Genomic DNA, 26,824 nt, shown 5'->3' on the forward strand with positions numbered 1-26,824 from the left:
CTATGGCACCACTTTCAAACCAAGATGTTTACATTCAGTGCAATCCAGCTCAATTTTTTTCCTTTTGTATCCTGAATTTCCTTCCTAACTAGAGACACAATTTTTCCGAGGAGGCTATTTGTAACATTAATTTTTTGTTAGTAGAGACGTTCATAAGTAGAGGTATGACTGTATTGGTACAATCTATTCATTTCTGCCTAATTCCATAATTATTTGGCGATATCATTCACTCCCTTTTTTTAAATTTCCCTTTGTAAATGTTTGCCTTCATCACGAAGAGAGATTTAACCGAGGGAAAAAAAAATAAAAAACTTTCAAGAACCTTTTGTCTGTTAAGATTGAAGGACAAAAGAGTGGGTCACTACACAGTTGTGTGTCCTTGCTGAAAGCACTTACAACTCCATGTTACATGTCCATCTTTTCTCGCTCATGGAGCGCAGGAACAAAAGACCGTTTGTTTGTGTTTGTATCACGAGTCAAGGTGCTGAATTCGCATTCATGATCTCAATGTGCAGTGCAGAGGGTAAGTATAGTGTTTGGTGGTGGTGGTAGTGGTCAGGGGGCCTCAGCCGCAGAATGGCAGCCACCTTTCTGTCAGGCTGGGGCCCCACAAGTAGCTTACCACCACCACAAATGTTGACACTGGAGTGAATGAATTATGTGTGCAATTTTAAACAGTATTTTATAAACTGTAGGCTGTATTATCGTCCTCATAGGAATCCAGTTATTTAATTTAATAAACTTTGTTTTATTTTAAGTTTAACTTGGTTGTTATAGTTACCCCTCTGCTTCTACTCTTATCTTTTTCAGTTTTCTAGCACCTAAGAGGTTTACGCATGCACTGCTTTTAAAAATGTAAGACACCCCACATAACAAGGGAGAAATAAGCAGGTCTGTTTTTTGGGCTTTTATGGTGTGTGTAGTGTACTTCAAATGACCGATAGCAATTCACACACATTTTTTCCAATGTTCTTCGCATTCAGGGATGCAAAGTCATCCCATCTCACCTGTCTGTGGGTAAAAGGTGCAATAAACTCTGGACTGATTGCCAGAGCTCACAGAGACAACAAAACATTCACACCCCGTTTGCATTACTCGAGTCACTGAGAAATCCAATGATGGTTGCCCAAAAGTCAGGCGCGTGCACCACTACGCAATCATTGTATCAAGCTGTTCTACCTCTTGGGGCCTCACATCGCACTCTGCAATTATTTAGGAACGTCTAATTCCACCCACCGCGCCATTCCTGGTTTCGGAGGTCAGGCTGATACTCGGACACCATTAGTGTGACTACCAGGAAACTGCAACCATGCCAATGTGACCTTTGCCATGTATGCTCTGTCATCTTGGATGGGATATCCACTGAAAGCTTGAAGATTAAAAATCAACACCAGTCAAAGGTTAGGAAGGAAAATGTATCGATTTGTCTTTTGACAATCTGCTACTTTGTAAATCTTTCACATTCAAGCCTCGTTCAGGATCAATATGGTGCTTACAGTTGAACGATAATGGTTGAATTAAAGACTGTTTGTAGTACACACACTACTAATCTTCTATATCCCAACCAGAACCATAAATCTGCAGCTGGATAGTGAAGGAAAAATCTATCCCACGTATAACTCTCTGAGATTGACCAGATTTTTCACACGGAGGTCTTGACGGATTCTTCGGCTCCGCCCGTGCTTTTCAAGTGAACTTCTAGTCCCTTGATGACCTAAGGAATATATCGGGAGCCTTTCTGATTAAAATAGTGGCGCTTTCGCCAAAAGAGGACCACGCTGTGCATGTACTGGATGTAGGTTGTTACTTGTAAACGCTTCGTTTCTCAACGGGACTATTCTGTCGACTAAATTTAGTAAACCTGTCGGCAGTCAGGGAGAGTTTCCCCGTTTTGGGCTTTTGCAACATTTCTTTGAAGCCTGCGGGAACCAAGTCTTGTCTCACACGGCTCGTTTTGTTTCTTGAAATTGTAACAGGTATAAAAATTGAAGCTGCGTTTCGAGATTTTTTAATGCCCATGTTCATTATCAGTTGTACCTTAGTGCTAGTATAGATCCTTCCATCCATTTCCCAACCTTACAGCGTGTCAGCAAGCCCACAAAGAGCCCATTCGAACTGACTAAGCAGTTCCATCCACGACAGATCAGCTGCAAATCAAAGGAGTGACAAAAAATCCTGTTCCACACGCATTTTCTGCAGCACTGTCACATCAGACCCAGCTTTTATCCGCTGTGCCATTCTCACTGAACCCAGCGAGCTGGCATATTACCCATTTCCGTGTCAATACCTCTTACACAAATTGGCAACACAGTGAAAGCGGTTGGGGAAAATGACTTTCAGAGGCTGTTTGAAATGTGCTATAGAGTCACATAACACTGACTAGTCATATTCATATTTGAGGACTAAATAAGTACCATTATTTAACCTAACAGATGTTTTTTTTTTTTTTTTTTTAAATAAATGGAGATAATGGTATAGAATAAGAAAAAGGAAGCCGTCCAAACATGCCAACCTGAAAAATCGAGGCTTTGATGGCCCTTTCAAAGCTGTATTTTATTTGTAGATGTGTCATAGACTGCAATTGAGGTTGTCTCAGAACCATATAAAGGTAGTGGAAAAGTTGAGTATGACATTTTTGACACATATGCAAATATAAGAATCCGCTCTCATAAATAAGAAAGAACCGATTCGGGAATCCTCCAATTCCTTCAGCAAGGCAGACATCTTCTTTGTGTATCCCCAGTGCAAACAGTCAACCCCGCGCACAATCTCCAGGTTAGTCGTGGTCTGCATCCTCTCAGACATTCTGCTTGTTTTCACACAAAATCCAATCAGCGTTTCAACATTCTTTGCTTTTCAGCATTACTGATTTGGAATCAGATTTCTTTTTTTTTTTTTTTTTTTTTTTTGTGGGCCCATAAAAATGTAGAAAAATGAAAAAAAAAAAAAAAAGGAATAGTTATTTGCCTTGCGAGTTGTTTCCATGGCTGCTGGCAAGTGAAGTCCCTGACCCCCAATTTGGACTCTCACATAGCCTCTATTAGCCCCTAAAGCTCTCTTTTTATCTTCAAGTCCCCCTGTATCATTTCTTCCGTCTTCTATCGCTGTCTGTTTCACAGCTATTTCGTCTTTCTCTGTCACCATTTCCCCACCACCACCGCCCCTCCCGCTTCCACTTCATTTCTCCTTATCTTGTCTCTTTACCCCTTCTCTCCGTTGGCAAGGCTCTGTGATTGGCAGGAGAGGCCCGGCTGCAGCCGAGCTAAAGGAGAACAGAGAGGAATACCTTTAGGATTCACAGCTGAGCAGATACGCACAAATAAGATAATGACTTGGGAATAACAATCGCGCTGAATAGTTTGGGGAAGCAGTTGGAAGTAGAGAGATGGGGGGGGCAAAGGAAGTCTTAAAGACAGAGAGGAGATGAGAAATGCAGATGCGGTGAACAATTTCCAGGGGCGTCGGACTTAACACGCCGTCTCCAAATTGGTGGAAACGGCGAGAGTCTCTGTGGGTTTTTGAAGCGATAAAGCTTTTTTATTTTGGGGGACGGGAAACAGTGACCAACTAAAATAGTCATTTTCGCCTCCTGATTCACTGTCTTCATATGAGCTCGCCTGATTGCCTCCAATCTCTTTTGTCTGCTAATGGGACGCAGCAGACAGTGCGCATATTAATTGTTTCAAAGGCGATGTTTTTGCATGACTGTTCATGGCACGGGGGGGAGGGCGCATTCCCATTCATCTCGCAGTGCCGCGCCATACTGTTTACATTACTCATCTAAAACAATGCCTGAGCCCCAATATAAAGGCATTCTCGCACAATGAGTTGGAGCATCTGGCAAGGGGAGATAACCCACTAACATTCATAATTCCCGAGCATCCCTTTAAATTCACAAGGGAAGAGTGGGTTGCCCATCAAAAGGCATAATCTCGAGTCATTGGGCTGTCAGACGTGTTGGTCTGGACTCGCCGAGAATAAAGACAATCTCTGCCGGTAATAGTCCAGTTTCCCGGTCGTTTCTTCGGCGCTGTCCTTCTGCCGTCTTCTTCGCATCAATCAGCGGCCGGCGGATTCTCTAATTATGCAGAAGGGGGGGGGGGGGGAACGCTCAACCTGTAATTAAGAAAAATCCAAATAGTCTGAAAGGTGACACGGCCGTGCATCGTAATTGTCGTGTTCTTGACGTGAGACTACAGTGAAGGGCAGGAGCCTGCCCCTAATTCAAGTCTCATTAGCCCTCCACGCTGAGGATCATGGGTCGCATATAGTCCACGGACTGCAGCTGATGATTTGAAGGAGTTACTTTCAACATAACTTCAATGTGACATTGAATTGACTCCATTCCTTCATTTTGACGGAGTACAGCACCTGGTACGGGGTCTTGTTGTCTTGTCTGTTCAGCTTTAGGGGTTCCTTGCTTGCGCATGTGGAGTTTTTCTTTAATGTGTTGATTCGGATTAGGATGGATTCGGACCTGCTCCCTCAGGATGTGGCTTTGGGATCAGTTTTGTTCGAAAAGACACTTCGCTCAATGAGAGTACGAGGAAGTTTAACCCGTTCATGGGCAGCGTGACAATTTTTTGCCTTATTGGGATAAAAGTATCCTAATAGGCCACAATCAAGGAAGTCACACTTATTTTTCATTTATGGTTAAGTTATACGATAACTTGAGGCAGCCATGTTGGGTCAGGAAGGAAAGCGAAATAACTCCGTGCTAACTTTGACCGATGAGTTATCCTGTCCTGATACCAAATTATGGCTTCAGATTAAAACACTTATATATTTGATATACTGTAGGATATAATGCGTAAAATCATGATATCCCAAAAATGGGACGCTGCCCACGAATGGTTTAAAGAGGCTCTGTTGGTTGACACGTTTGTTTGATGGAGCAATCTTGTATCAATCACAAGGATTCTTAACTGGCTTTAGCACAAAAGTAGTTAAAAAAAAGTGTCTGACAACAAAAAAAAAGTGAATTTAATGATCTGATTAGTTCATCACCCCCAAACATAACCCTTGAATATATAAATAGAGAATTGCAGTTCAATGTGACTAACCATATTATTTCACACTTTCAGTATATATATATATATATATATATATATATATATATTTTTTTTTTATTGCTACACACAAAATAAGTTACCAGTAGGTGCAGTTGATTCTCAGAAAACCAACAAGCATAAAATAAGTTACCAGTAGGTGCAGAAAATTCTCAGAAAACCAACAAGACCCGGCATTCATTACGTACACACTTTTAAGGCTGTGGAATCGGGCAATTTGTTCAAAGGGGTGTGTTAAAAAATATCAGCGGCATTCAATGTGAGGTCATTAATTTTGGGAAAAACAGATGTGAATCACCTCTATTTAAGGACGAAGCCAGCACATGTTGAACATGCATATTTCCTTGAAAGCTCGAGGAAAATGGGTCGTTCAACACATTGTTCACAAGAATAGGGTACTTTGATTAAACATTTGACTGCAGAGGGGAAACCGTACAAAGCGGTGCAAAAAATGAAAGGCTGTTCAGCTAAAATGATCTGTAATGCCTTTAAAATGGAGAGCAAAACCAGAGACGTGGCAGAAAATGGAAGACAACCATCAAAATGGATTGCAGAATAACCAGAATGGCAAAAGCTCGCCCAATGATCGGGTCCAGGATGATCACAGACATTCTGGAGTTACTTGTAAGTACTGTGACAGTGAGAAGACGTCCGTGTAAAGCTAATCTATTTACAAGAATCCCCCGCAAAGTCACTCTGTATAAAAAAAATAATAATAATAATAATAATACGGCACGTGCAGAAGAAGATACAATTTGCCAAAGAAAAGATCAACTGGCCTAAAAAGAAATGGAGGAACATTTTATGGACTGATGAGAGTAAAATTCTTTTTGGGTCCAGGGGCCGCGGACAGTTTGTAAGATGACCCCCAAACACTGAATTCAAGCCACAGTACACAGTGAAGACGGGCATCATGATATTGCCGTGTTTTCTCCTGCTATGGTGTTGGGCCTATTTCTGGCATACCAGGGATCATGGATCAGTATGCATATGTCAAAAGACTTGAAGAAGTCATGTTGCCTTATGCTGAAGAGGACATGCCCTTGAAATGGGTGTTTCAACAAGACAAAGACCCCAAAAAAAACAGTAAACGTGCAATCTCTTGGTTCCAAACCAACAAAGTTACCGTAATTCCCGGCCAACAGAGCGCACCTGGTTATAAGCCTCACCCAGTACATTTGGAAAGGAAATACCATTTGGTACATACATAGGCCGCAGCCGTGTAAAAGCTGCAAGTGCCCACATTGAAACACGAGATATTTACAAAGAAACACGGTACACAGAGACTTTAACGCTAGCGTCGCCGCTAAAGCTATTGCTTGCACTGCCGCGCTAAGAGGGCTGGTTTAAAATAAAATGTACTGGTAAAAGTCACTGAGACATTGCAGTAACACGCTAGCACAGCGCTAACAGGGCCAGACCGTTAAAAGTCACTTCCTCTGCACATATATTCCGCCAGTCACACGTGCGGTCGCTAGAAAAACTGCACAAATCAGCCGTCACCGCATAAACCGCAAGGTTAAAAGCGTGTCAGAAAAGTCGCGGCTTATAGGCCGGAAATTACGGTAATGTCATGGAGTGGCCAGCCCAAACCCAGGACTTCAATTCGATGGAGAATCTGTGTCGTGACATCAAAATGCTGTTTCTAAAGTAAAACCAAGAGATGTAAATGAATTGTGGAATGCAGTTAAGTAACCTTGGAGTGGAATAAAACCTGGAAGGTGCCGCAAGTTAGTTAAAAAAAAAAAAAAAAATCAGTTCATACAACAAAATATTACTTCAGTGACTCAAAGGTTTGGTAAATCCTAGAAAAGCTTGTGCAAAAGACTTTTGAGAGTGTAAAGTCAACCGCAGACTGCTATTTTCTTTGAAGAGACTCATTTTTTACCAAATTGCCCACTCAGACAGCCTCAAGAGTGTTTACGTCATGAATGCTGCGTCCTGTCGGATTTCTGAGAATCGACTGCACTTATGGCAACTTGTTTGGCACGTTGCAATAACAAATATACAGAAAACGGGGATTCATCTGGTTAGCCACATTGGACACTACTGTACCATAGAAGATCAAAACATGAGAGAATTTTGCAGAATGCAAAATAATTCCCCATCGTCGCCAGACCTTTACAAGAAAAGAAAGTGATGTCTCTTAGGCTTCTGCTCATTACATGAGTGAACAAATTAAACCTCTTTTAGTACTTCATAGAAGTTTTGCCTTAATAATGATTATTTCAAACAAAAAAACACGAACAAATAAACGTGAATTGTCTATTTGAAAATGAGAGTCGAGTTCGAGTTAACAAGCATTTTAGCAAACCTCTCCGCTGCCATCAACGCGGCGCGTTTTTAATTAGTTGTCGGGATTTAAATTGAGTCCGGCCCCATTACAGCGGCAAACTACGCTAAATGGAGTTTGTGATTATCGTAAACATTTAATTGATACGCCGTCTCGTATTGTCTCACGGGCCTTTATCTTTATTGAGCTGTCTTGTTGTGCAACAATTTAGAATGCAAAAGATGTACGAAATAACTACACTTGCACTCGGCTAATTAAAGTAGAATCCCAGGATTTAGCCCCCTCCCTACCCATATGATGCAGTATAATGAAGTGGATGTTTTGAAAAGCTTCAATCTGGCATTGAACCTTTCTATTTTTTTTTTTTTAAACCATTGATTGGAAACGCATTGTGCATATTCATATTGAAACAGTGCTTATTTTGTCAAGTTGTAGGCCCATTAAGTCTGGCAAGTACACTTTTGTGCAATTCAAACACTTCTCCACTTATCCCGTGCACTCGTACACTAAACGATGTTTGTCCTCAAAGTGGGCGACCGTGTGTCAATTGCCATTCTATTCAGCGGTGCCAATTATGTTCTTTTACTTCGGAGCGCTCGCTCTTCCTAATGGGATCTCGTCCCTTTTGTGTTTGGTTAATTTTCGCCGCTGAGCAAGGGCGACGCCGGATGTTAAAAGGAAGGGAACGAGAGTGCCTGTGATGGACAAAGTAGTTTTCCGTACAGTACGGAACCTGACAGAATGAGGTGGGGTTTTTTTTGTTGTTTTTTTCTTTTTTTTTTATAAAGTACAACAGTCAAGCTTGATGGATCCAAAACTGTGCATGCTGCGATCCTTATGGAGTGCCGATGGACTTCTGATGGGCTTCATAATTCAACGCGCTCTTAATGACGGAGTTGTTAACGCTTGGAACGCGCGCTCCCTACGCCGTGTTGATGGTTTGCGCCAGGCCGCAGCAGGGGAGCGAGACAAGTTGATTGCAAAGGTATGATTTACCTCCCGGTGAGATCCTGAACATTCCTTCGATAGGCCAACTTTTGCTTTTTTTCGTGCTGCAGCAGGATAAAAACAAGGCGTGAACGTGGCTCACTTTGGACTTTATATTTTGTGACACCAGCCCTGGAACCTTTCGAACAGGTCTCACACTCACAGGATTTTCGGGTCACGCCGGGACATTTCCGTCTCACCGTCAGCCACAGTTTCAAACCGAAACTCAGTTTTACGTGCGCAGCGATATTGACGTTTCCATTCTAATACCCAAATCTGTATGCCCAGCGAGGGCTTCCTGTGACCTCAGGCTACCTGAAGCGTGTTTAATTATACCGAAATGAAGGAGCTCTCCTTCCCGACTAGAGTGGCTCACGTTGCGCGGCGCATCCTCTAATAAACCCGCAAGTGGGTATAATCAGTTGATTTGCACTCGGTGTTCATTCCATTATGCGAGTAATTTCAATTATCCCAAAGGTAAAGGGGTCACCTTGTGACAAAGTTTCATTTGCAGTACTTTGTGTTTGTATCGCTAAACTGACCTACAGTACATGCTTTGGCTATCTGTATTGCATCTCTAAAATACATTTTATTTTCCGATATTTTGCAGATTTTTATTCATCTGGTTGCTAACGCAACGGAACGGGCCCTTTGCTAACCCAAGGAGCCAACGCGTTTATGTTTAACTAGAAATGATGAGCCTCGCCCCGACTGTATCGTCACACATTTTAATGCATCTACCGTAATATCGGGCTTATAAGCCGTGACTTTTTTCACGCGTTTTCAACCCCTGCGGTTTATGCGGTGATGTGGCTAATTTGTGCATTTTTTTTTTCTAACGGCCGCAAGGAGCCACTCGAGCGAAAAAGTAAGCGTGAGACTGGTGGACTATATGTGCCGAGGAAGTGACTTTTACCGGTCAGGCTGTTAGTGCTATGCTCTCGTGTTACTGCCGTGTCTCAGTGAAGTATGTTTTTTTTTTTTTTAACTATTAGCGTGTCGGCGCTAGCATTAGCTTTAGTGTGGCGGCGCTAGCGTTAAACTCTCTGTGTACCGTCTTTCTTTGCAAATATCTCGTGTTTCAATGTGGGCACTTGCGGCTTTTACACGGGTGCGGCCCATGTATGTACCAAATGGTATTTCCTTTACAAATGTACTGCGTGAGGCTTATAACCAGGTGCGCTCTATAGGGCGGGAATTATAGTAATCATTTCCTGGAACATTTAGATGTGTGCAAAATCACCACAAAGCGCATTTTCAGATGATGATTGATTTCGGGTAATGATGATAAGGAGGCTTACCTGTTTAAGAGGCTCTTACACTATGTGAAGGAGCGCCGGCGTCTTCGCTTTAGCTTTCGCTTGACTACAGCACGGGCTCACCGTCACTTAACAAAACCTAAACAGGGTTTGCGGGAAAATCCATAGCAATTCCTCCCAGTAGCAAATGGTCCAGGTTAATTTCTTTTTTTGTTGTCCTATTTTCATTGATTTTTTTCTGGAAAGGAAAGTCGTGTGAAGATTAAACTTTCTTTGGAAAGTAATAGCTGTATTGTTAATTGCACGATGTGAGGAAAGCGCTCGTTGTTAATCGCGCTCATCGTCTCACAGAAAACAAACGGTTTAATCGATACTTTGAAAAAAAAAAACATTTCTTTTAACTACCAAATATCCACATGCTAAATATCTAAAGGTCACCAACTGGGGAAAAAAAAAAAAGTCTATATAGCCACCCATAGAAATCTGGAAAAACACAACCTATTACTGGGAATTGATAGCATGATAATGAGCAAACACAGTTGAACTTTTCATTCCAAAAAGCTGGATGCTCTCGAGATTTAGCTTCCAAAAAGAAATACAGTGGTGCCTCAGTTCTCGAATCTGTCCGAAAAGGCCTGTTGGAAACCGAAACGTTCGAAAACCGAAGCACATTTTCCCATTACAATGAATGGAAAATGATATAATGCGTTCCAAGCCTAAAAAAGTGTTTTTTTTTTTTTTTTAGCTTTTCCTAATAATAAACTGCATAGTAAAAATACATACATAGTTTAAATATTTTATATAATTAAATCATTTAAGAAATATATTTATTTTTAGCTTAAAATGTATGCTTTAACAGTAGAGTATGCTAGGCTGGGAGTGCATTGACGTATCTTTAGCGACTCGGCCCCCAGCCTTGTAAACCTTTTTTTATTAACAAAAGTGCAGAATAACTTTAAACAAGCAATAATGGGAGGGGGCAGAAAAATTGTTTTTTATTTGCACAGAAAGTATGTAACGTACAAAAAAATTAACTTGCCACTAGACATAGGGTTAATGGAACAAAAGAAAAGAAGCAATGCAAAACAACTGATTCAAATGTCTCCGGTGGGGTTGACTCGCCCCTTTTTTAACAAAGAAAGAATCTAATGTAGACTGTTTCTGCCGTCTTTTGAGCACCTTCCTGAAGTGGAAGTGGAGGAGCGTGCGAGTCTAGGGGTGCGTTCGAAAGCACAATAACAAATCGTCGTGGGTTAGCTGATCGGGGGGTTCGAATGCCGATTTTTGTTCGAAAACCAAAGCAAAAAAAATATATAGAAATTTTTGTTCGAAAACCGAGGATTGGAGGATGTTTTGGAAACCAAATTGTGGACGTTATAAATCTTTGCACAGACACTTTGATGACTCTAAAATGTCCAAAACTGTGAATGCGCCTATTAATGGTCGCTTGTGGATACAGGTATGATTTTGAACCAACCCAGGGTGGGATAGGATCCAGCTCCTTTGCCACCCTAATGAGAACAAGCAGTATAGAAAGTGAACAGATCCGATCCTTTCCCCTCCGGCCATGTCAAACAACAAACAAAAACGTCTGCCACATCAGCGTCGACGCTTTCAAAAGATGCGCTCGCATCTGATCCAAGCCTCATTCAGGATGCTAACGAAGCACATCATTAGGATTGACCTTTTTAGTGCGAGTGTAAAGAAAAGGAGCGCACTTTGTTACTAAGATGGGAACAAAGGATCCCTTCGCGCTTTTCCGGGCAGTAATGACAATTGAGAGAACGAATTGCTTTCCGATAGTTGCGCCCCTCGACGCTGACATTTCCAAAAGGACTCTCGTAGCCTTAGAGTGCAAGGGTGTCGAACATTTGACACGTCGCTCCTTCTAATTCCCGAGTAGCTACATAATAATTACCGCACTTACACAACCTGTCCTCGGGCTCGTAAGCTTGACCTTTCCGCAAATAACATGCTCGCGTCCGTTAACGTGCAAACGTGCGTGTCATTTCCCGTTGTCCGCTTCCGTAATGGCGGCACTCGTGGCATCCCGCCTGGCCCGAACGTCGCCTGAACTCCGGTGATGACATTGCGAAGACGAAGGACGTGCGGTCAAAAGATTAAACGTAGACGGAGACATTTGGGTGGAGTGGGGAGGTCTTCACGGGCAATTTGGCAAGCACACAAACATTCGAACCGTCACGATGTTGATGAGGCTGAGGGGAAACGCGGAGTCGGGGGCCGCTCCTCTCGCACGTTTAATAGGAATCTCACGGCTGAACGCACCGGCTGGTGCGGAGTCAGGACAGTCAAGCGACAAAAGCAAAAAGCGGACAAAAGAAAAGGAAATGGCGGGGGATTGATTGGGGTGCGAGAGGTGGAAAAACGTCCGTGACCCGGAAATAACTTCAAACTGACAAAAGCAATGAGAGCACTCTGGAAAATAACACACGGAAATCAGACATATATGTTTATATATTATTTTGTGACTCAACACTATTACAGACTGACTTGACTTGTGATTATTTTTATATATATATATATATATATATATTTTTTTTTTTTTTGCCTTGACTTGCAATTAAAATGTACAAGATCCGAGACCTGGATGAAAAAAAAAAAAAGTTTGTTCGGTGACAATCCCCGTTGAAATTTACTGTCTGTACTACTGAAAAACAAAGAAAATGAGATGTTCCATATTTAAAACAACCATGTAAATTTGAAGAACAATACTTTCTTTTGGCTTGTCCTGTTAGGGGTCGCCACGGCGAGTCATTTCAGATGAATGCTCATATTTGTTTGGCACAGTTTTGACGCCGGATGCCCTTCCCGACGCAACCACTCTTGGGGAGTGGAGGCCCCAGTGAGAAATTAACTCACAACCCCTGGTTTACCAAAACTAATGCTCTAACCACTGAGTTATGGGATCACTTTTTTAAGAACACCGCTAGCTAAATGCTAACACACGATGGGAATTGCCAGAGACCGGCAAATGAATAGCATTGGTGTTGCCGTGTTAGAATCGTTTAAGCAATGGATATTGGAAAACAAGCAGTGGTGCAGCACAAATGGACAGACAAAAAAATATTATAAGGTATTCTTTATCTGCTGTAAGGAACGTCCACTGTTATTGTGGTTTACTGAGCTGAGAGCAGTAATCCCTTGTTTTTCGGAGTTAATGGGGACCAGAAGTCCCCGCGAAATGTGAAAAACTGCCAAGTAGGACACCCCACTACACACACGCATACACAACCCAGAAATGTTTGTGTATGGGCATCTGGGTACCAGAATGATTAAAATATGTAAACAGTATTATTTAAGCAATGGATATTTGAAAACAAACAGTGGAGCAGCACAAATGGACAGAAAATAAAATATTATTCACCTCCAAGTACTCTTTATCCACTATAAAGAACATCCAATATTATTGTGGTTTACTGAGCTGAGACCAGCAATCCCTCGTTTTTGGGGTTAATGGGGACCAGAAGCCCCTGCGAAATGTGAGTACTGGCAAGTAGGACTCCCTGCCCCCCTCACACACACACACATACAACCCAAGAATTTTCGTGTATGTGCATCTGAGTACCAACATGATTAAAATATATAAACAGTTTTTCTACTTTACATATTTGAGGCCAAGATTACAAGAGTACACATATTTACTGAAATCTTTAATTAAAATTCCTGCAATAGGCGCCTGACCGTGGCCGGGAAACTCAAGAGAGAAGCCTTGTTGGCGGGAACAATAATGGTACGAACCACCGCTTTGCTGCTCGGAAGGCTTTTTTTCTAACTTCAGTTTGGGTAGATCCATTTTCTTTGCTGCTTATCCTCACGAGGGTCGCAGGGCACATGTAGACTGACAACAGCCGCACTCACAATCACACCTAGGGGCAATTTAGAGTGTCAAATCAATGTTGCATGTTTTTGGGATGTGGGAGGAAACCGGAGTGCCCACCCGGAGAAAACCCACACAGGCACGGGGAGAACATGCAAACGCCAGACCGAAGGGGCCGGGATTTGAACCCGCGTTCTTAGAAGTGTGAGGCCGACGCTTTACCAGCTGCTCCACCGTGCCGCCAATTTGGGTACAATCAGATGAATTCACTGAAATTCCGCCTTCTTGTTACAAACGGTAAAACCGCAGCAAAATTGACGCAGATATGTATCTAATAAATATGTCAAGCGCTGTGCTCAACGTATGTTGGGGTTGTAGGAATTTTATAATAATATTGAACAACATTCTCGCCTCTCGTGCTTTTGGTTATTTAGAAAAAGCACATTTTCGTCACCATTGCACTTAGGAGCGCATTCCAACGCGACATAAAACAAATATTTGCACATTTGATCTTCTCCCGTGTTTTCTGCACACTTGCATTAAAAATTGCACAAGCCGCGTGTAATGTTGGGGGGGGGGTGCTTTCATTAAGGGATGAAAAAATAAAAATCAGCAGAAACCTCACTTGATTGATCATCACAAGGGAAAATATGCACGTAGCGTCATCATTTGAACGTGGCCGCATTGACATAAGCGTGCAAATGACGGATGGATGCGAGCACCGATTATGCAATTCTTCGATTTACACGCACACACACGTGCGAAAGAGAACTGGCGTCGTCTCGCCTTGGCCGAATCTCCCCGTCAGTTTTGATGAAAGCTGCCATCAAAGCCAGGCCCAGGAGGCGTCCACGCCGCGGCGCGAACCCGAAGCCAGAGTCCAATCCCTTCCGCCGTGCTTATTAAACCTCCCGTTTTGTCGTTTCCGATCCCAATTTCGGTCTTTCAGTTCATGGGAGATTTTCCGCAACTGGTTTGTGATCAACCAGGAAAAGTACAAGACCTCCTCTCGCTCTCTAGGGGCAAAAAAATAATTACATGTGCCAGTCACACCCACCACAACGTTTGAATGACAGAAACTCGGCATTGGACCCCCCCCCCCCCCCCCCCCGCCGCTCGGTAACGGATGCAAACGGCTACACGGTCTCCCGTAAAGTCGAGTTCGCCGATCGCGGGCCAGATTTGAATTCGGCTTGGCCGCAGCGCGCGGCGTTCGACCCCAAAGCACCTCCGCAGAAACATCTGACCCATTTCATCCATCTGAATCACTCCCCATCCCCACAACTTGACAGGGAGCCACAAGCTTTTCTGTTTGCCTGCCAAGAATCCCTTCCAGCCTCGCGGCAGCAATTGGACCTTGCCATTGTTGTCCTCTCTCTCTCTCTCTCTCTCTCTCTCTCTCTCTCTCTCTCTCCACCAGACTTTGTATTCCGCGCCCGGTGCGGTATTGGCGAGTCGATGGCACGCGGCCGAGCGTGACTGAGGAGAGCAAGATGTGCATCGACACCCGGGAACTGTGCAGGGGGAGCGGGAGCTGCGTCGCGTTCGGCTCCCCGCGTTTGCTCACGGCCCCTAATGGGAGGTGACATATTGTCAGCGCCGCGCTGACGTCGGCCTTGTGATTACACTAATTGCGGCGTCGTCGGCTCGGCACCGCGGCGCAATTTCCTTTCCTTGCCCCACCGACACCCACCAGGTGTACGGTCGCTCATGCGAAATCTACAAACATTCCGCCCACTGACTAAATCAAGTAACACGGCTCTTGTCCTTTTAGAGCACCGGTGTCAAACTCGAGGCCCGGGAGCCAGATCCGGCTCGCCGCATGATTTTATGTGGCCCGCAACGGCAAATCATGTACATCATGATTTTTGTGATCATTTCAAATTGTCATATCATAAATGATAAAGTTGAGATACTGCAAGTATTTTTGTTTTACCAAACATAAATAATGGTTGAAAAAACCCATTACGCTTGATTTCGGATTCAAAACTAGTTCATAAATTTCATCTGTGAATATCATGAGGCAAAAGATTTTCATGGGTTCACGGTCATAACGGCCCCCTGAGGGAAATGGTAACTCAAATGTGGCTCGCGACAAAAGTGAGTTTGATACCCTTGTCTTGGAGGATCTACTTTTTTCAACAGTGCCTCCCAAAGGTTTCTTGAATATGCGCTATTAACAGTTAAAGGCGGTTGGAGGTTAGGGTTTAGCAATTTATGAATTTCCACAACAACAAAAATAAACTAAAAAATTGACCTTTTCTTGTTTACAAAATTGCAGCGCATCATTTTTTTCTTTTTAAAAAAACATCAAGGTAAATGAAGATTAGAGCCATAAAAGAAATACCACATAAAAGCACCATTTTCAGATTTATAGACAGTTTGTTGTTGTTTGTATAAAATCATCCGGCGGGCCAGATCTGGCCCCCGGGCCTTGAGTTTGACACCGGTGAACTACATTAATCATGATGCACAAACTGTTTAATTTTTCATGTTATTTTTAATTGTACTATTACTGTTTTTACCAAGCGCATTATTATTTAGTGCTTGTTCCGTCTTCTAAGATGCTTATCCTCATAAGGGTCATGGGAGTGCCAGAAACTATCGCAGCTAACTTTCGGCAAAAGGCGGGCTCCACCCTGAATTGGTCGTCCCCCGTCGTAGGGCACATTGAAATTTATGCCACATTGCCCGGACCGAAGTCAGCATTGTGTACCACTACACCATCCATCCATCCATTTTCTTAGCCGCTTATCCTCACCAAGGGTCGCGGGAGCGCTGGAGCCTATCCCAGCTGTCAACAGGCAGGAGGCGGGGTACACCCTGAACTGGTCGCCAGCCAATCGCAGGGCACATCGAGACAAAAATGCACTCACAATCACACCGAGGGGCAATTTAGAGTGTCCAATTAACGTTGCATATTTTTGGGACGTGGGAGGAAATCAGAGTCCCTGAAGAAACCCCACGCAGGCACGGAGAGAACATGCAAACTCAACGCTTTCAGCTGTTCCACCGTACCGCCCACAACACCATCAGTGACCTTTATTTAGTGCTCATTTCTTTATTAAAAAAAAAAGATAACTTTTTTTCCTTCGGGGGGGGGGGGGGCTGCAATGGATTAATGGCATTTCCATTCATTTCAATGTGGAAAGATGATTTGAGATGAATTCGTCTTATTCTCTCTCCCATTTTTGGGACTTTTTTTTTTTTTTTTTTTTTTTTTTAAGGTGAGCGAGCACCCGAAGGCGCTGCCAAGAAGCTCGCCACTCGACTGCAGCCCGCACTATTACCAAATCGCTTGGCTCACGCGTCGCCGGTGCTCAAAATTCACCGTTTCAGCCGACAGAGAGAAAGAGAGACAAGGTGAGAGGTGGCGTTAAGCATGAAGAGACGGCCCGGTGCTCTGAGAAAGCACAAAAACAAAACTTCAAAAACAAGACAGCCCGGCGCCTCTCGGTCCTCCGTCCGTCTCTGCATACGCGTCTGCTTGAATGTGATGGATGACGCTGACAGCTGTCCATACACGTGGGTTAGATGGATGACACGCGAGAAGAGCGCCGGCGTCTTGTCAACGCTGGGCGCCGGCCGGGTCCTCAACATCAGGACCGTGCGGGGACCCTCCCGGGACCCCCTACACGGATGAGCACAGCTGCAAAAAAGTGTTAAATTTGATGTGATCCAGAGGAGGTCTGTCAGGGATGTCAACAAGTCCAAGCATATCTGCCAGTTTTTTTTTTTGTTTGTTTTTTGTTTTTAAACCATCAGGGGAAGCTAAATGGATATTTGGGTTGCAACACATTGGCACTCTGCACAGTTAGACGCTAGCCTCGGGATACTCTCGCATTGAAAACGTTCGGCCTGGAAAGTGCTCTCGAGAGCTGTGAGCACTGAAAATTCATCGGAAACGTCTCAGTACGAAGTCCTAACATATTGCGGAAAATGAAACTTGTATTCATGTTGTGTTAGTTCACCAAGCAAGGATGAATGACCGGGAAGTGGCAATGATTAGTAAGTTCGAAAGGGACTGAACATAATAGAAAATGAAATGCTTAGCCGCTTATCCTCACAAGGGTCACGGGGAGTGCCGGAGCCTATCCCAACTGGCATCGGGCAGGAGGCGGGGTACACCCTGAACTGGTTGCCAGCCAATCGCAGGGCACATCAAGACAAATAGTCGCACTCACAATCACACCTAGGGGCAATTTAGAGTGTCCAATTACTGTTGCATGTTTTTGGGATGTGGGAGGAAACCGGAGTGCCCACCTGGAGAAAACCCACACAGGCACGGGGAGAACATGCAAACTCCACACAGGGGGGGTCGGGATCGAACCCTGGTTATCAGAACAGTGAGGCCAACACTTTACCTGCCTTCCCTCAGATACATTTTTTTAGAAATAGATGAAAATTTGCTTGGTTCTTTCATTTCACACTTAATGGTTGGGCAGGGACAACAAAACCAAACAATTCAAAAAGTAAATTTTAAACAATATTTACCCTTTTAGTTCCTTTATGCTGAACTGAGGTCTTATCTCTTCCTGAACAGCGGTTCAAATTCTGAAGTTCTGCGACCAAAGGTCTTGTTCAAATGGCTACTTTGTTAGACACATTTGAAATGGCCCATTTCTTAAAATTAAGTACAGTCCGTTTTCTCTCCCTGTTAAGTATTGTAATATTTTCCTTTACTTCCATACCTGTACATACATATAAAAACAGTTTTGACATCTCTTAATCCACCTGATAATTTCAGTTCATCCCTCGCCTGGTGCAGCTACGTAACCGTTGACTTCCCGCCGGTTCGCACTCCCGACGCGTTGTTCGTAATCACGTTACGTACACGCGCTAATCCATTTAATATATTCTGAGGAATAAACAGTTCAAGAGCACTTTGGAGGAGTTTTTAGTTCACCTTCCCCTTTATCGTTGCGCGTCAATGCGGCGGATCAGCGCCTCGTGACAGAGCCTGATCTCAAATTTCAAAGTCGAGGGTAAATATGTACACGGTAACAGGGAGGTTTACACGGCACGCGGCTTTACCTCCAATGTGTACTGAGACGACGCGCCCTCAGCGCAGTTTAGTAGGAAACCACACAAGAAGTTAACTAAAAAAAAAAAACCAAAAAACGTGCTGTACATGTCTTTGTAAATTCTCATTTATCCGGGTTGCGATGATCCGCAAAGTTTGAATCCGGGCAACAGCACTGTTCTTGTTTTCTGAAGTTCCACCTATGATCCAAGGACAAAATCCAGACGAGGAAACCGAGGACTGTTGTTCACCCCTTGAAGCGCAATGACCTCTACAGTGGAGAGACTAAGCGGCCGCTGCACAGACGCATAGCACAGCGTCGGCTGGCCGCTCCTTCTTGTCCGGAATCAGCGGTTCGATTACCGTATTTTCCGCACTATAAGGCGAACTGCATTATGAGGCGCACCTTTCTGTGCTGCTTATCTTCACGAGGGTCGCGGTAGTGCTGGAGCCAATCCCATCTGACATTGGGCAGGAGGCTGATTACACCCTGAACTGGTTGCCAGCCAATCGCAGGGCACATGGAGACAAACAGCCGCACTCGCAATCACATCTAGGTGCAATTTAGAGTGTCCACTTACCGTATTTTCCGCACTATAAGGCGCACCTCCAATGAATGGCATATTTCAAACGTTTTCCCATATATAAGGCGCATAGAATAGATGGTACAGTAGAGGCAGGGGTTACGTTACCATTAGATGGAGCTGCACTAAAGGCTCAATATTGATCCATATATAAGCCGCACCCGATTATAAGACTCACCGTTGACTTTTGGAGAAAATTAAAGGGTTTCAGATGCGCCTTATAGTGTGGAAAATTCGGTACATCTGAAGAAGAAGGGACACCCCTTCAAGGACAAAAACATCCAAATTCCGGATAGAAAGGAAAGAGGTGGGGAAAGCCATCTGCAGTATGTCAAACTAGAAAAGCCGTCCCTAAACAGAGGAAGAGGTTTTTGGTATCACATTGTCATCCGCCAAGAACAATGTCCGTAAGATCTCCTCATTCGATCGGAAGCGTGGACGTAACAAGCTGTTTTTAGTACAAGATGAGGGAATGACTGATTGGTGTGCGGGATGGTATTTTATTAGTCTTTCCACAAACCTTTTACGAAGAAAGCTGGGAACTGGGGGGAACAAAAATTATAATGCGAAAAAAAAATGATTGAAATGACTTTAGCTTTCGTGAAAAAACTCATTGTGTCCTTGAATTGAAGGTTCTTTAGACCCCTGGCCGCAGTTTTTTGTTATTGAGCTGCTGGTTGTGGGCAAATACCACCAGGCATGAAAAGGTGAGGAGAAAAGGTGACGGAAAAAGAAAAAGACAAGAGAATAGAGGGTTGGAAAAGAAGCTGCGCAAACAAAGGAATGCGGAGAAAAGGAGACGGTGGAAGGCTGGAAAGCAATATGCTTTTAGAAGTGGGTGAGAAGCGCCGAGCCAGACAAAGGCAGCGGGCCAAAGAAATGTTTGGAATATTAAAGAAGTGTTACTTGTTTGTCTGAGACGTGTGTGTGTGTGTGTGTGTGCCAGAATGTTGTGTTTAAGGTTAGGTTTCCACAACTTTTTTTTTTCATGACAAAATATTTATATCTAGCCACAGTATATTTTTTTCGAATGTAAAAGATGGGCCTTGGCTCAATAAAGGTTAGCAAACAATGAATAGAACGACTAGCGCGTCGTTCCAACCGGTGCGTTCGGTGCGGCATGCTTTTTGTCATTTCCAGTTGAGTAGCAGGAGTTCCCCGAGGAAATGTTTTCAGAGGTTGGTGTTACACCTGGGGGAGTCCAAACTTTTTCTCCAAAGGCCGCATAAATAAAAATTGGATGATGCTATCGCCACTTGAAAAAGAAAACATTCATCCCAGTCGAAAATATTCGCTCCCTGTTCGGAAATAGCAGACAAATCACATCTCGTCGGTACTTAGAGGACTAGCAAGGGACATCTGCACGTAGCTGACCGGGACACGGTCCGGAAACAGATCAAACAGTCAGGATTCCGAGGCGTCTTACCAAATGATGTGAGAGCGGTGGAAAACAAAGAAATGAGAGATGACAATACATTTCTTCTTCTACTTTTTCGCTTCTCCTGCCTTGCCACCCAATGTCAAAAGCGGGTAGTACAAATCGGGCTAACTACACTGGCCATGTCAATTATTCATTTTCGTATATGCCACAAGCCGCTAAAAAAAACGGATGGCGGGTCACGCTCGGCAGCCGTTTCGAGATTGGGGGTGCCACTGGGCCCCCTGCCTCTACGCCTGCAGTCATCAGTCTTGCCTGGCTGTCATGTGTCTGCTGCCAGCTGTCAAAGGGCCCGTTCTGGTCATGCCCGCCAATGAGACGTCCCGCGCACGCTCTCCAATCAATCCGGCACTCTTAATAGGTCACGAATGGCTGCGCAACGCTTTCCAATATGCCTTGGATCCCAGTAAATGATAGACGAAAGGGAGAGAGAGACAAGCGTGGCAGCCATTTTGCATAATCAAGCCTACGTTTTGCTGGCCATGGCGAGAGAAGAAAAGCGCTAATTGACACGCCGCTAATTAGCCTGCGTGGGCTGGCGACAAACCGAGGTGGCGGTGTCCAAATCTGAGGGAAAACCAGAACACGCTAGCGTACGTCTCTCCAGCTTCCTTATTAGCGTTTCCTACTTCCAGGCCTAATTATGAGTAAATGTGTACACACTTAATGAAATTCCCTAATTGGGGAGGCGGAACAGAACAAGGGCGAGAGCCATTGGAGGAGTTTTGTTTTTAGATAGCGAGCACTCGGCTGTTCGACAAATGTTTCGCTTTGCAAATCAACTTAAGGGCCACCGGCGCATGTGAAAATATGTTTGATACAAATGCTCTCTAATTAAACACAGCGAAAGCGCCTGACGACCCTGTTAAGTCATCTACTGTAAAAGAAGGGGAAAAAATGTAAAAAGACCAGCAGATAGGCAAAATGAGTTAATTTCATCCCGACGCCGTTTGCCTCGGAGGCGGGCGAGGAATAAACACGGCAAGCGCGTGTTTTACGGCTTTGAAGTTTCCACTTCGCGGCCGGCGCGTTTCTAATTGGAGACTTGAAACGAAGTATTTGGGATCAAGCTTAGCGAGTGAAAAGAGTCGCCCGCATCGGACGTTGCTCGTTAACATCACAATTGCGGGGAGCCTCGTCATTGCGGGGGAGGGGGTGGGGTGATGTTCTGCCTCCGGAGAGGATGATGATGATGATGACTGTCTGTCATCTCTGCAGCGCGGCGTGGCTCTCGGCTGTGTTGGAACACAGGGAGCAAACACGGGTCACGTTTTCCAGCTTCCACTACAGTCAGAGCCAAGATCCAGCTGGGCAAGACGGCGGAAAACAGCTCGGCGAGTGCACATTGTCCGGACGTTGTCGCTTCTTTGGGTACTTCTACTGCAGTGATCCCCAGAACCGCATCCCGCTCAACTGTCGAATGTCCGACAAATATCTCTACCACAGAAAAACAGATGCTACTTTATTTAGCATCATTTTTGTGCCGAGACATTCTGGGATATATCCCACCGGGTCACCATAGAGCTTGTCTTGGGCATGACAACTAGGCACTCTAAATCGGGCAGTCACCCGTCTATTCAAATGAAGAAAGCATTTTAGCTAGCTAGCTAGCTAAGTGCATCTCGCGAGGGTGCCAGACAACCACTGATGCGAAATAAGTTGCTCAAGTGCTTATATTAGCAGGGGAAGAGCAACACATAAAGTTTCTTTTGGCTTGTCCTGTTAGAGGTCGCCACAGCGTAACATCTCAGATGAACGCTCACATTTATTTGGCGCAATTTTTACGCCGGATGACCTTCCTGACGCAACCCCTCTTGTGGAGTAGAGGCCCCAGTGAGATACAAATTCCCACCCCCTGATTTACTAAACCAATGCACTAACCACTGAGCTACACATGCCAGACCTCAAAGTGTGTCATATATTGCCACACCCCCAAAAATAAACGAAAAACAGGAAAATTGAAATGGTGAGAAACAGGTTGATGGTGTAAATCCACAATTTAGTGCTAAATAGTTCTTAGTATTTTGCTCTTGTTTTGGGCAATTATGTTCAATATATTTTGAGAAACAAATCTCTAAATTCACTTTCCAAGGTGTCGAAACGCTGAAAAGATTGCTTTGAATGCTTTTCTTGGGTCTGTTTTTCTTCACTGATGATCATACAGCAATATTTGAGACTTCTAGGAGTCAAATAAGAAAGCTTATTATCGGATACTTGAAGAAATGTAAAGTTCTCAAACCCCCCTGCTACTTTCCAGGCTGTAAAAGTCAAATATCCGACCTACCAGTGACTTGGAATTTTGATGCAAATAATACACAGGTACACGAGTACTTTTTATACGGCGACTGTATCACAACAATGTCCGCTGCAGCTCAAATCCTCGCAGAAGTGCATTAACGTCTTGGGCGCGCATTAAAAAGCAACGTCCGGAGCAGGTGAGCAAAGAGAAGCGAGCTGTTTGACTTGCTCGCGATGTTGTTTGCTCCGAGGGATTTGACACCGCCGCACAGTTGCTTTCCAATAACACGGACATTGCCTCCGCCAACAGCCTGAGAAGGAATTATTTCCGGAAGCCGCAAGCCCAGCCAGGAAGAGGCTGTGATTATAGAACTTCTCTCCGCAGGACACAAAATACAATAGGTTAAACCATCTGCCGGCCCTGCAGAGTTTCTATTCGGCTTCGTATTCTCTTGGGATTGTAAGGCCAAAGAAAACTTTTACTTTGGTTTGTCACGTTTCAAATATTTCCTTTTAAAGCCATTAATCACACGCAAGACATCAACCTCTCATTTCCGCTTTGGGACGTCCATCTCTGACTATTTCCGCTCTTTCTCGCTTCGGCTCTGCTGAAGCGCAAAGGACGTGGCCCGGCCCATCTCCCCGACCCCCTCCCCGCCGTTCGCCAGTGTTTGTCTGAGGTATTAGTCGCTTGTTGCCTCATTGGATTGAATTAATTGATTCATACTTTTATCCAATTAGTGCTTCCTCATGCAATTAATCAGCTGTCTGAGATCGGCAGCTCGGTCTGTTAGTCTGACAAAAAAAAAAGCAGATATACGCAAAGAGTCGAACTGTGACCTTCAGCTCGAAGACCTTTATTGAAAACACAATAAATGACCCAATGATACCAACCAAACATGCGTTGCAAGTTCTCAGGGAAGCACAAAAATAATATTTTTAGCATTGGGTTTTCTATTGATTGAGTAATCGGGTAAATATTGATTTTTTTTTTTCCTTTGGTATGCGCAAGTCTGGTGTGGCGGAGAAATATGTTAGAATAGTACTGGACATGTGTGAGGCCAGCAGAACAGCGGTGCGATGTGCCGTAGGTGTGTCAGAAGAATTTAAGGTGGAGGTGGGACTGCATCAGGGATCCGCTCTGAGCCCCTTCCTGTTTGCGGCTGACAGATGAGGTTAGACTGGAATTCCCTTGGAATATGATGCAGATGATGTTGTGATCTGCAGTGAAAGCAGAGAGCAGGTGGAGGAACAATTAGAAAGATGGAGGTACGCACTGGAAATGAGAGGAATGAAGATTAGCCGAAGTAAAACAGAATATATGTGCATGAATGAGAGGGGCGGAGTGAAGCTCCAAGGAGAAGAGATTGCAAGGGTGGATGACTTCAAATACTTGGGGTCAACAATACAGAGCAATGGTCAGTGTGGCTGGGATGAGACTCTTCTGTCACATAGAAGACCAGACAGCTTCCGCCAACTGTTCCTTCCCGCTTGGACCGGTTTCTTCACTTGGTCCAAGTTTCCAACTCCTATTTTTAAATTTTTGTGACAGTCCATAGCGGTTATATTTTCAAGTGACCCATTTCCGATGCCACTACATTTGGGTCTACTGAATACCTGGATCAGGATAAACGATGACACTGGTGTCAAGCTTGGGTTCCAACAAAATTAAATGAATTCGGCCATGCATCTGTCAATAAATCAATTTTCTGTTGTCATTATGGTCACAAGTGAGCTGAAGCTTATGCCAGCTGAGTTTTAGTTAAAGAAAAGAATGGTTAGCAGCCAGCCTCGTTGTGAATGAGAAGGGTGGAGGGGGAAGAAACTGGTCCAAGCGGGTTGGAACAGTTGGCGGAAGGTATCTGGTATTCTATGTGACAGAAGAGTCTCCGGTAGGATGAAGGGCAAAGTTTATAAAGCAGTGGTGAGGCCCGTCATAATGTACGGATTCGAGACTTGTGGCCCTGAAGAAACAAGAAGAAAGCAGAACTGGAGGTGGCAGAAATGAAGATGTTGAGGTTCTCGCTCGGAGTGACCAGGTTGGTTAGGATTAGAAATGAGATCATTAGAGGGACAGCCAAAGTTGGATGTTTTGGAGACAAGGTGAGGGAGAGCAGACTTCGATGGTTTGGACATGACCAGTGGCGAGAGAGTGAGTATGTTGGTAGAAGGGTGCTGAGGATGGAGCTGCCAGGCAAAAGAGCGAGAGGAGGACCAAAGGGTTGTGAGGAAGAACATGAATACTGTGTGGAAGATGCACAAGATAGGCTCAGATGAAAAAAGATGACACGCTGTGGCGACCCCTAATCAGGCCAAGCCGACAGGAAAAGAAGAAGAAGCTTTGTTTTTTCTTTTCCACGAAGATTTCCCATCCTTACATTCTGCTGTAGTTAATGTGACTTAAGTTTCTCATTTTGAAAGGCGCGACTTAGCCAGATGAGTTAAGTGGGTGTCATGGAATTAGAGTGTAGAGTTGGCTGGCTGGTCACTGGCTAACCTGTTAGCCAGTCGACATGCGGCTTGAGTGGCGTGAGTTGTGGCCGTCAACAGCTCCTGAATAAATGTGCTTATTATACAGTATAGACTTATTTTCTTAGAATTCTACAGGGAGTGAAGAAACGGGCAAATGAATCATTTAATTCTCAATTCGACTAACCAGTAATCTTTTCTGCCCCGCAGGTTTTGTCCTCCCCAGCGCAAGACATTTGAAGACTGACTGCTTTCTTCTCCAGTTTTGTCGGCGATCAAGGAGAAACGACAATAGCTAAAAGCCTTCCCAGTTGCCCTTCTGGGAAGTATATTTTTGGACAGCCCTCCACGAAAGCACGAAGAGCACACGTGGAGGACATATCAAAGACGTCGAGCGTTAGCCGGATGGACTGGCTGCGTAAAAAAGCGGGGGAATAATCTCCAAATATTTTTTTTCTTCTTTACAAAGAGAGTTAATCTCTTGTTTGGAACGCTGTAGTTGAAAAGTGATGTTGTGTCATGTGAAACTGTTGGGGAAGTGGGTCAGACATGAATCTGACTGAGTGACCATGTTGCAGTACAAGTCTTGGCAGGAAAAAGAAATCGAAACTGCATCCAGTATATAACTGAACATATTTGATCCCATGGATTAACGTTCACCTCTTTGCAACGTGGACATTATTCCTGTCTTTCTTTTTTTAATTTTTTTTTACTCCACTTTCCACTTTATTTGTTTCTATTTCCTGTAATTGGACATGGCTACTCTCTGGAAAGTCAGCGCGTGGACGTTGCTGGCCGCATTGAGTTTTCTCCGCTGTTGGTGTGAAGCGTCGAGGCCGAGTGGTTCCAGCAGGGGGAAGCAGGGGGCCTCGTCCGTGGAGCGGGTGAAGAGGGGATGGGTGTGGAACCAGTTCTTTGTGGTGGAGGAGTACACAGGCACGGAACCGCTTTATGTCGGAAAGGTAAGACCTCTGTTTTACAAAACGTGTTTCTGTTGATGTGCTTTCATGATTCATGTTTTGATTACTATAAGGTGCACTTTAACGCCTTTAATTTTCTCAAAAGCCGACGGTGCGCCTTATATATGGAAAAATGTTTTATAATGGGCCATTCATTGAAGGTGCGCCTTATAGTGTGGAAAATACGGTAATTGGACACTCTAAATTGCCCCTAGGCAGGCATGGGCATTTCACGGAAACGATCGTTCCGTTACCGTGTCGTTACCCAGCCTGAGAAAACACGGAACCGAAAGTCCGTTTCCCAGATCTCAGGGCTTACTTTTAATAAAATTCCCCCATGTGTGGAATGTAAAACAAGTTCTCAACGAAATACAACAATCTGTATAAAACGAACCTACATGAACCCCTTTATTTTTAATGAGTAAAACGCCCAGCTTTGTCAGTGTGGTTTACAAGCAGCACCGGTTTCCGCCTCTGTGCTACGCATGCGCAAGGTCGAGTTATTCATATCCGGGTCACTCAAACGCTAGTCAAACGGTTGCTAAGCGTAAATCACAAAATGGTCATGCCTGCTAAGGCTTTATTCTGAAGTACATGTGAAAACCGGTTCCCATGAGCATTATCAATGGGAACCGAAAAATCGTTTCCCACCGTTTCCCAGGACAAA

General features: G+C 44.2%; 1 protein-coding gene across 5 annotated transcripts in view; it reads left to right on the plus strand.

Annotated features, from left to right (window-relative positions):
• The window catches only part of LOC133507228 (cadherin-22), a 266,013-nt gene that overhangs the window by 150,669 nt on the left and 88,520 nt on the right, over positions 1–26,824 (plus strand). For 3 of the 5 annotated variants that reach the window (XM_061832064.1, XM_061832062.1, XM_061832063.1), the window contains 2 exons: positions 16,674–16,809; positions 25,409–26,160. In XM_061832064.1, the coding sequence (XP_061688048.1) occupies positions 25,954–26,160 (207 nt within the window). In that variant the 5' untranslated portion in view covers positions 16,674–16,809; positions 25,409–25,953. Of the gene's footprint in view, positions 1–15,000; positions 15,029–16,673; positions 16,810–25,408; positions 26,161–26,824 lie in introns of those variants that run through there. The other 2 variants (XM_061832065.1, XM_061832066.1) reach the window with 2 other exon arrangements.

The sequence above is a fragment of the Syngnathoides biaculeatus genome, chromosome 10 (genome assembly GCF_019802595.1).
Source record: "Syngnathoides biaculeatus isolate LvHL_M chromosome 10, ASM1980259v1, whole genome shotgun sequence".
NCBI classification, from domain to species: Eukaryota; Metazoa; Chordata; class Actinopteri; order Syngnathiformes; family Syngnathidae; genus Syngnathoides; species Syngnathoides biaculeatus.